The following is an 11,398-nucleotide window of genomic DNA, read 5'->3' as shown; positions in this document are numbered from 1 at the left end:
AAAAAAAATTGAGGCAATTGTTTCAATTTTCCCTTCGGGATTTGAACAACTTAACATTTATCATCGGCTGTGTCATAACAAAAATCAGGGGCTCTTTGCAGGATATATTTGAAATTCCTTGATTGGGTTGGAGTTGGTGATTCTTAAGGTTACGAGTATGAGAAGCACTTTGAAGTCTGAAGTTGGTATGAGGTTTTTAAGTGGTGAGGCTACAATATGGCTTTGGCAGTTGCTCAGATTTGTCTGGGAATTGAAGCTATAATGTTGACTAGTTTACAAAAGGTAACTAAAGTTCAATTACTGGAACTGGCAGATAAATTACAATTGGGATTACCTGCAGTGGCTATGAAAACAGATATAATTGAAGATATAGCACAGCATTTAAAGTTGGAAGTGATAACTGACACTAATGAGCCACAGCTGGAGGTAATACGACTTCAATTAGAAATGAAGCAAAGGAAATGAAAGAACTTGAACTGGAGGCAAAAGAAAAATGAAGAGCCTTCCAAAGGGAACAGGCAGGAGAGAGAAAAAAAACAAGAAAGGGAATCAGAAATGACAAAGTTAGAAAAGGAGGAAAGAGAGAGAGCGAGTTCCAGCTTAAAATGTAGGCAGTTAAAAAAGAGACACCCGTCGATGAGGTAGGACCTATTTCCAGATCAGAACCCAGTGGGGAGATGTTTAAATTTGTACAAGCTCTTCCAAAGTTTGAGGAAAGAGACATAGACACATTCTTTATATTATTTGAGAAGGTAGCTAAACAGTTGAAATGGCCACAGGAAAACAGGACATTATTATTACAATCCAGGTTGGTGGATAGAGAACATGGGGCAGAATTTTCCCCCCCATCGGGGGAGGAAGTTCAGGAGCAGGTGCGCCTACGATCAGCGCCCGGCACCACCATTTCACATAGGCGGGCCAATTGAGGCCCGCCCAGCGTTATGTTCACCAGCCAGTGCTATGCGCTATGCGGGATGGGGGGATTCCCTAATCCAGGAGTGCGCTCTTTCGTGCATGCGCGTGAAAGAGTGCACTCATCTCCCTGAGGCTAAGTGGTGACTCATGGAGATCTGCACCAAATTCAAAAATGTTAAAAATAGAAAAATAAAATTACCCTGACATGTCCCCTCATGTGACACTGTCACATGAGTTGGTTCATGTCCATCACTTTTAGTTAAACTTTTATTAAATTTTTAAAAACCTACATGAAACCTCATCCTGCCCAGGGATGAGGTTCCATGCTTTCTCTGAAGCCCACCAGGGCTCCTGGCTTGCCCGCCAATCTTAAGGTTGGACGGTCAGGTCCTTTAACTACTGCAGTTACTTTTTAAATGGCCTCAATTGGCGATTGACAGGTCGGCGGGCACACAGCTGATTCAGCTGCGCCTCCGCTGACTGGAAAATTGAAATGACACAGGAGTTTTGTCCAATGCCATTCCGCGTCATTTTACACGTCGGTGTGCAGGTCCCGCCCCCCCCCCACTCACCGACCAGGAATCCTGCCCATGAGGTTTATGCTTCACTGTCAGAAGAAATGTTAGTGAACTATGATGTTGTAAAAAAAGGCTATTTTGAGTGCATATGAGTTGGTTCCTGAGGCATAAAGGCAGAAATTTAGTTATGTGAGAAAACAGCCTGGACAAACTTATATTGAGTTTGAGGGAGTAAAACAAAGTAATTTTGGCCAATGGATACAGGCATTAAAAATAGAGACAATGTATGCAGCTCTAAGAGAAGTAATTCTTTTGTAAGAATTTGAAGATTTAATTCATTCCGTAGTGAGAACTCATGTGGAGGAACAGAGAGTTGAATCTATAAGGGAAGCTGCAGAAATAGCTGATGATTATGATTTAGTTCATAGAGTTAAACCTTTTTACTGTCACCCTTTTAAATCAGAAAAGGATAGAAAGTGGGAAGGTGAAAGGAAGGTGGGTAGTCAGGGAAGAGGAGTAGATGGAAATTCAAAGTTTTTTTTCTCAAAATAAAGAGGAAGGTGCTGAGGGTAGTGGTGACATTCAAACTGAGGTGTTTTCATTGTAATTAATATGGACACACAGTCAGTGTGCTGGAAATTGCAGGGAAAATCTTGGAGTTATAGAGGTGCAGAAAAGTTCTGGAAGTAAAAGTACTGTGGGCCCTGAGGTTCGGGATGGGGAAAAAACAGTGGTTTGTGCACAGGTAAAACAGGGGGAATCAGTGATAGGTAAAGAAATGGGAATGCGTTCACAATTTACCTAGGGGAATTTGGAGGAGCAGGTTGCAGAGATATTTAAAGATTTTGTTTGTGAAGGGAAAGTCTTCCCATGTGTACAGGGTGGGGTAGGTAAATATGTTAAAATTTTAAGAGACGCAGGCTAGTTAATCCTTAATGTTGTGGGATAGTGACATTTGTTTCTCAGAGGGAGTATTGCAGGAAAGGGCGATAATAAGTGGGGTTAATGGGGCTGCTGAACCTATTCCCTTGTGGAAGGTAAATTTAAAGTCAAGTGGAAAACAGGCAAAGTGACTGTTGGAGTGATGGAAAAGTTGCCAATTGCAGGGTTTCAATTTATTCTGGGTAATGATATAGCTGGGTCACAGATATGGGTGCTGCCTTAGTTGAGCAGCCTGTAGAGTTGTCTTCAACATAAGTGTTACAGACAGAGCATCCTGGATTGTTTCCGGATTGTATGATAATGAGATCAGGTTGAAACAAGAAAAACAGGAAGGACAGGCAGTTCAAAGGCAGGAAGGAAGTGTTGAAATCCAATTAGCTGATACCGTGTTTGATAACATTGTTCGGGAAGAAAGACTAGATGACAATTCAGCTGAAGTGTTTAACTCAAGGACGTTGATGGAGTTGCAAAAAAAGGATTTGCAAATACAACGCTTATATTAAACAGCTGACTCAAACAGAGACAAAATGTATTCCAGAATGTTTTAATGAGAAAATGGAGGCCTCATCATGCTTCAGCAAATGAAAGCTGGAGGGAGGTATATCAAATTGTTATCCCATTTAGGTATAGAAATGAGATTGTGAGGATCGATTATGAAATTCCAATGGGGGGGGGACACACTTAGGTATTAGAAATACATAGGTGAAGATACAAAAACATTTTTATTGGCCTGGATTGCATAGGGATGTAGTCAAATTCTGTAGAACATATCAGGTGATAGGGAAAACATAAGCAGTGATTAAGCCAGCAGCTTTAATTTCAATTCCAGCGTTTGAAGAATCTTTTACTAAAAACATAAGAACAAAAGAAATAGGAGCAGGAGTAGGCCATTCAACCCCTCAAGCCTGCCTCGCCATTCAATAAGATCATGGCTGATCTGCCTCAGGCCTCAATTATTCTTTGGAGCCAGATCCTCATAGCCCTCAACTCCCCAATATTTCAAAAATCTATCTACCTCCTCTTGAAATACTTCCAGTGATCTAGCCTCCACATCTCTGGGGTAGAGAATTCTAGGCATTCACTGCCCTCTGAGAAAAGAAATTACTTTGCATCTCAGTTTTAAATGAGTGTCCGCTTATTCTGTAACTATGTCCCCCAGGTCGAGGTGCCCCCACTAGTGGAAACATCTTCTCAATATCTAACCTGTCAAGCCCCCTCAGAATCTTGTACGTTTCAATAAGATCACCTCTCATTCTTCTAAACTCTAATGAATAAAGGCCGAACCTGTTTAGATGTTATTGAAAGTAAACCCCTTCATCCCAGGAATCAGCCCAGTGAATCTCTTTTGAACTGCCTCCAATGCCAGTATCTCCTTTCTTAAATACAGGGACCAAAACTGTACACATTACTCCAGGTGCAGCCTCACCAACACCCTGTACAGTTGTAACAAGACTTCCCTATTTTTAAACTCCAACCCCCTAGCAATACAGGCCAAAATTCCATTTGCCTTCTTAAGTATTTGCTGCACCTGCATGCTAACTATTTTGTTTCATACACAAGAACACCCAGATCCCTCTGTGCTGTACTTTTTGGAGTCTCTCTTCATTTAAATAATAGTCTGCCTTTTGATTCTTCCTACAAAAGCGCATGACCTCACAATTTACTATATTAAACTCCTTTTGCCAAATTTTCACCCACTTACTGAACCTATCTATATCCCCTTGCAGACTCCTTATGTCTGCATTACAACATGCCCTACCACCTATTTTCGTATTATCAGCAAATTTGGATATATTGCACTCTGCCCCCTCCTCCAACTCATTAATATAGATAGTAAATAATTGAGGCCCTAGGGCTGATCCTTGTAGCACTCCACTAGTTACGTCTTTCCAACTTGAAAAAAACCCATTAATCTCAACTCTCTGTCTTTTGTGTGTTAACCAATCCTCAATCTATGCTAATACTTTACCCCCAATACTGTGAGCTACTATCTTGTGCAATGACCTTTTATGTGCCACCTTATTGAATACCTTCTGGAAATCCAAATACATTTCTCTTTATCAGCTCTGTTTGTTATATCCTCAAAGAACTCTAGCAAATTTGTCAAACAAGATTTCCCTTTAACAAAACCACGTTGACTCTGTTTGATTGTGTTAAGCTTTTCTAAATGTCCTGCTATTTTTTCCTTAAAAATGGACTCTAGCATTTTCCCAACAACATATTTTAGGCTGACTGTCGTATAGTTTCCTGCTTTTTGTCTGTCTCCCTTCTTGAACAGGGACATCACATTAGTGGTTTTCCAATCCGCTGGGACCCTCCTGAGATCCAGTGAGTTCTGGAATATTTTGACCGATGTCTCCACTATCTCTGCAGCCACTTCCTTTAAAAGCCTTGGATGCAGACCATCAGGTCCTGGCAACTTATCTGCCTTTAGTTCCATTAGTTTGTCAAATACTTTGTCCCTCGTGATAAAAACTGTTACAAGATGTTTCCAGCCATTAGCTCCTTGGTTATCCAATGTTTATAGTATCCTCCACCATGAAGATCGATGCAAAATATTGGTTTAAATTATCTGCCATTTCCTTGCTCCCCATTACCAATTTTCCAGTCACACCTCCAAGGGTCCCACGCATGCTTTAGCTATTCTCATTCTTTTTATATACCCATAGAAGCTCTTCCTGTTCGTTTTTATATTTCTTGCCAATTTACTTCATAATCAATTAGCTTTATTAGCTTTTTAGTCAACTGCAGCTGGTTCCTAAAAAAAATTCCCAATCCCCCGCCCTACCACTATTTTTGCCACTTTGTATGTCTTAGTTTTTGTTTGGATATTCTCCTTGACTACCCTTGTTAACCATGGGTGTTTCATCCTTCACATTGAAGGGTTCTCAAAATTCCCACATTTTTCATGTCATCAAGGGTATGACTTTTGAACTTTTTCCTGAAATCAGACAACGAGAGGAGACAGAATATGCTTTCTTCCCTTTAAAACAATCAACACGAAACTAAAGCCCATCAAAATATTGCATAAATAATTGCTACTAACTACGGTGGGGGTGGGGGGTGGGGGGGAGTGCAGGAAGACCACAATCAATGCAATTATGCAAACCCATCAATACTCCACACATACAATGGCGTTCAGTTCAAGACTAGTTACAGGGGCAGGAAGACAATGGTAAACATCATGCGAGCCCATTAAAAACAACGAGACAACAATCACCTGGGAAAGCCACCAAAATCAAACAAAGAACTAACCTTGATTTGGATTGAGATAAGAAATTCGAAAAAAAAACAGTATAACTGGGCCAGCAGATCTGAGTGTGAGCAGTTTGTTTTTGGGCAGTGAGAAGTTTAAGCAGGGAACTGAGCCAAGCGGAGGAAGGAGATCTGGAGGTTTGCAGGCCCGCAGGCAACATCACGCGAGGGGCACAGGGTGGCAAGCTCAACTGAAGACAACAAGGCCACAACCGCAGGCCTCCACGAATATCAACCACCCACAACCACACCCTCCACCCAACTGAAGAACCTTCACAGATTCCACAGACCAGGACCACGTGGGGACAGCAGGCCCCAGAGGATACAACGAGCGTACCCCAAAACTGCAACCGGCTTACCTGGCTAGATTTCGAACTGTCAAGGAACTGTGGTTGGTGAGCATGATCCCTGGCCTCTCCTAGTTCAATTAATTAGGTTTTGGGGGTGGGATAAGGGTAAGGGGATTAGTAGCGTGATTTTCCCTCGTTATGCTGTGTGTTCCCCATTCTTAACTAAGTGTACTTTGGAAGTCTGTAGAATATCAGTGTAATCCTAATGTTATAAGTTAATTTGTGACTTCAATAATCTCAGGTTTTTTTTCTTGCACCAAAACCAGTTGTCTGCTGCACTTTGTCACAACCACAAAATAAGTCCAAGGTCCAGAACCCAAGGAATGGGAGCGATTTGAACTGCTCAAAAGTCAGAGGTGGAGCTGATACACACACACCATCCTCTACAGCACTGAGTCCTTTTTCTTGACCGATATAAATTTTTGCTGAATGTTATGAAATATCTGCTTAAATGTCTGCCACTGCTCATCCACATGCCTTCCCTTTAGTCTATTTTCCCAGTCTGCTTTAACAACTCTTTCTTCATATCTCTGTAATTGCCCTTATTTAAGTTGAGGACACTGGTTTGAAACCCAAGTTGCTTGCCCTCAAACTGAATTTGCAATTCTACCATGTTGTGATGGCTGCCCCCTAGAGGATCCTTAACTACAATATCTCTTATTAATTCCACCTCATTACACATCACTAGTCCAAAATAGCCTGTTCCCAGGGTAGGTTCTGCAACGTATTGCTCTAAGAAACAATCCCAGATGCACTCGACAAATTGGTCTTCCATGTTACCCAGCCAACCTGATTTGTCCAGTCAATATGTAGATTAAAATCACCCATGACAATTGTAATATGCTTCTTACACGCCTCCATTATTTCCTGATTTATACTCTGTCCTACAGTGAGGCAACTCTTTGGGGGCCTATAGATGACTCCCACCCGTGACTTCTTCTCCTTGCTATTCCTTATTTCCACCCAAACTGTTTCCACATCATGATCTGTTGCACCTATATCACTACTCACCACCACACTGATACCTTCCTTTATTAACAAAGCTACCCCACCTTCTTTTCATATTTGCCTATTTTTCCGGTACGTTGAATACCCTTGAATATTGAGTTTCTAGTCTTAGTCATCCTGCAATCATGTCTTTGTAATAGCTATGAAGTCATATTCATTTATTTCTATTTGTGCTGTCAACTCATCTATCTTGTGGCAAATGCCTGCGTGCATCAGATAATGAGCCTTAAGCTTTGACTTTTTACCATTACAGCTCATTCCGGTTCTGATTTCTGCTGCACTTTCCTGCTTATATTTTCTGCCCCTTTCTGTCACACTTTGATTATCATTCACCTCTTCACTACCCTGCACCTCTGCTTTCTCATTTCTTTTTGATTTTTAAACTTCCCTTCAGTTGAACAACCCCACCCCCCCATCGACCCTTCACTGACTAATTGGTTTAAAGTCCTATCTACAACCCTAGTTATATGATTCGCCACTCATCCCAACATGGTTCAAATGAAACCCATCCCTATTGAACAGCTCTCTCCTTCCCCAATAATGGTGCCAGTGCCCCATGAATCGAAACCCATTTCTCCCACACCAATCTTTAAGCCAATCGTTTACCTCTCTAATCTTATTTACCCTATGCCAATTTGCATGTGGCTCAGAAAGCGATCCAGAACCTTTGTGGTTCTGCTTTTTAAATTTAGCCCTGAGCTGCTCATAGTCCCTCAGCAGAACCTCTTTCCTAGTCCTACCTATGTCACTGGTACCTACGTGGACCATGACAACTGGATCCTTCCCCTACCACTCCAAATTCCTCTCCAGCCAAGGAAAGATGCCCTTAACCCTGGTACCAAGAAGGCAACACAGCCTTTGGGACTCTGTCTGCAGAGAACAGTATCTATTTCCCTAACTATGCTATTCCCTATTACTATTACATTTCTCTTTTCTCCCCCCAACTTGAACGGTGCTCAATACCACGGTGCTGTGGTCAGTTCGCTTATCATCCCTGCAGTCTGTGCCATCATCCACATTAGGAGCAAGAACCTCATACCTATTCGACATGGGCACTGGATAAGTCTTCTCCGAAGTTAAATTTTGGATCCCCATACCTGCCTCACTTGCAATCACCCCCTCCTGTCCCTGACTACAGTCCAAATTTGATGTAATCAATCTAAGGGTTGTGACTATCTCCTGAAACACAGTGTCCAAGTAACTCTTCCCCTCCCTGATGTGTTGCAGTGTCCGCAGCTCAGACTCAAGCTCATCAACTCTGAGCTGAAGTTCCTCGAGCAGCCAAACACTTGCTGCAGATGTGGTCACTGGATCGCACCTGCGCCCACAAGATCCACGTACTACAGCTGCAACACATCGCCTATGCAGCCACCTCTATTCCATTTAATTAATTAATTTGGATCTTAAATATTTTAAAAGTGAATTTCTTAACTGTACTCTTCAGCTGTAATAATGTCTCCTCACTTAAACCACTTGGCCAATCAAAAGAGACGCAGAAGAGATACCCACCAATCACCTACCTGTTTTCCTTTGACATCACACTTCGGCTCTGACAGGTAGAAATAGGCCCCCCTCTCACGCTGTCCTCTAGGTGCTTCTGACTGCCTGTCCCAAGGTCGTCCTCTTGCACTCTCCGCTAGGTGCTGCTGACTGCCTGTCCCAGGGTTCTCCTCTTGCACGCTCCTCAAGGTGCTGCTGACTGCCTGTCCCAGGGTCCTCCTCTCGCACTCTCCCCTAGGGTCATGATTGATTTTGTAAGACCCTTACCTAAGATGGAAAGTGGGAATCAGTGCTTACTGACAATAATGGGTGTGTTGATCAGATTTCCTAAAGCAATACCTTTGAGAAACATTACAACAAAGTGAATTGTGGAAGAGTTAACTAAATTTTACAAGATATGGTTTACCTAAGGAAATACAGTCAGATCAGGATTCAAATTTTATGTCACAGCTGTTTAAGGAAGTAACGAACAGTTTGGAGATAAAACAATTTAAGTTAACAGCTTATCACCCTGAGTCACAAGCAGCTTTGGAAAGATGGCATCAAACTCTAAAAGCTATGACGAGAGCATATAGTCAGGATTCTCCACACGATTGGGATGGAGGAATTCCATTCTTGTTATTTGCTATTAGAGACACTCCTAATGCATCGACTGGCTTTAAACTGGTTTATGGTCATGAGGTAAGGGGACCACTGAACTTGATTTATGAGAAATTGGTGGGTCAAAATCCAGAAGCTAGTCTCTTGGATTATGTATCAAATTTTAGAGAAAGATTGGTCAGAGCATGTCAGTTAGTTAGGGTACGTTTAACGATATCACAGCAAGTGATGGAAATGAAAGAAGACAGGAAAGCCACAGCTTGGAATTTTGTTGCTGGAGAAAAGTGCTAGTTCTGGCACCAATATTGGGTGACTCATTAAAGGTAAGGTTTAGTGGGCCTTACAGGATTGAAAAGAAACTGAGCAAAGTAAATTTTTTAATAAATACTCCGGAAGGAAGAAAGAAGCAGAGGGTGTGTCATGTAACTATGCTTGCAAAGCACTTTGACAGGGAAGAGAACCAAAAGGAGGTATTAGTAGTGGTAGACAATGAGAAAGAAGTAGAAATGCAGGATTCTGAAATTGATTTTCCTCTGATCAAATTGGATAATGAGAGGGTACTTGAAAATTTAAATATAATATTGAGTTACCTTCCAGGCAAGTGTCAAAGTGATTTGGAAAAGCTATTGCAGACACACAAAGCTATTTGTGAAAATAAGTTGGGGAAGAAAGATTTAGCTATACATGATGTGCCTGTAGGACTTGCATCTTCGGTAAGGCAACATCCTTATAGATTAAATCTGGAAAAATTATCACAAGTACAGAAAGAAATTGACTTCATTCTTCAAAATGATATCATTGAGTCCAGTTGCAGTAACTGGAGTTCACCCAATGTACCGGTACTGAAACCGGATGGAACACAAAGACTATGTGTGGACCATCGAAAGGTACATGCGATGACAAAAGCGGATTCATATCCTATACGAAGGTTGCAAAATTGCATTGAGAAAGTGGGACAATCAAAATTTATCACAAAGATTGACTTGCTAAAAGGATATTGGCAAGTACCCTTATCGGAGGGAGCAAAGGAGATATCGACTTTTGTGATGCCAAATGGACTTTATCTGCTTAAAGTCATGCCATTTGGTATGAAGAATGCACCTGCGATATTTCAAAGACTGACAAACAAAGTAATTGCAGACCTGAGCAATTGTGTTGTTTATATTGACAACTTGATAGTTTTCAGTCCTACATGGGAAGAGCATTTACAACATCTGGAAGAATTATTTACTCAATTACAAGAAGCTAATTTGGTGATAAACTTGGTTAAAATTGAATTTTCAAAAGCACACATTATGTATCTCGGCCATACCATTGGACGTGTAAGGTGGTTAAAAGAGATGTGAAAGTCAAGGCTATCATGGATTTCCCAGTGCCTACAACAAAATGAGAAGTTTTGAGACTTCTGGGCATGAGTGGGTTTTATCAAATTTTAGCTGTGTGGTAGCTCCACTGACAACTATTAAAAAAGAACAAGAGGTTTCAATGGACACAGGAATGTCAGAAGGCATTTGATAATTTGAAAACTGCATTAGCTACGACACCAGTTTTGATAGTACCCAATTACACTAAGCAATTTAAGTTATAAAAGCAAAGAACTGTAGATGCTGGAAATCCAAAACAGAAACAGAAATACCTGGAAAAAGTCAGCAGGTCTAGCAGCATCGGCGAAGAGCACAGTTGACGTTTTGAGTCCTCATGACCCTTCAACAGGACTAAGTAAAAATAGGAAAGGGGTGAAATATAAGCTGGTTTAATGTAGTGGTTGGGGGGTGGGGGGTTGTTGGGACAAAAAGCCAGTAATGGGTGGAAATAACCAAAAGATATCACAGACAAAAAGACAAAGAGGTGTTGAAGGTGGTGATATTATCTAAAGGAATGTGCTAATTAAGGGTAGAAAGCAGGACAAACAAGGTACAGATAGACCTAGTGGGGGTGGGGTGGGGGAAGGAATATTAAAAAGGCTAAAAGGTAGGGATAAACAATGGATGGAAATACATTTAAGAATAATGGAAATAGTTGGGAAAAAAATCTTTATAAATTATTGGAAAAAACAAAAAGGAGGGGGGAAGAAACGGAAAGTGGGTGGAGATGGAGGAGAGAGTTCATGGTCTAAAATTGTTAAACTTAATATTCAGTCTAAAAGGCCGTGAAATGCCTGGTCGGAAGATGAGGTTGCTGTTCCTCCAGTTTGTGTTGGGCTTCACTGGAACAATGCAGCAAGCCAAGGACAGACATGTGGGCATGAAAGCAGGGCGGAGTGTTGATATGGCAAGTGACAGGGAGGTCTGGATCATGCTTACAGACAGA

The 11,398-nt window shown here is 41.4% G+C and overlaps 1 protein-coding gene across 1 annotated transcript in view; it reads left to right on the top strand.

Annotated features, from left to right (window-relative positions):
• The first annotated feature begins 216 nt into the window (after positions 1-216).
• The window catches only part of LOC121275260 (anaphase-promoting complex subunit 4-like), a 179,104-nt gene continuing 167,922 nt past the window's right edge, over positions 217-11,398 (top strand). Inside the window, 1 exon segment of the mRNA XM_041182700.1 lies at positions 217-426. Within this exon segment, the coding sequence (XP_041038634.1) occupies positions 217-426 (210 nt within the window).

Source organism: Carcharodon carcharias, chromosome 1 (assembly GCF_017639515.1).
Source record: "Carcharodon carcharias isolate sCarCar2 chromosome 1, sCarCar2.pri, whole genome shotgun sequence".
Classification (NCBI taxonomy): Eukaryota; Metazoa; Chordata; class Chondrichthyes; order Lamniformes; family Lamnidae; genus Carcharodon; species Carcharodon carcharias.
The sequence above is the reverse complement of the archived record's forward strand: the minus strand, read 5'-3'. Positions and strand labels throughout refer to the sequence as shown.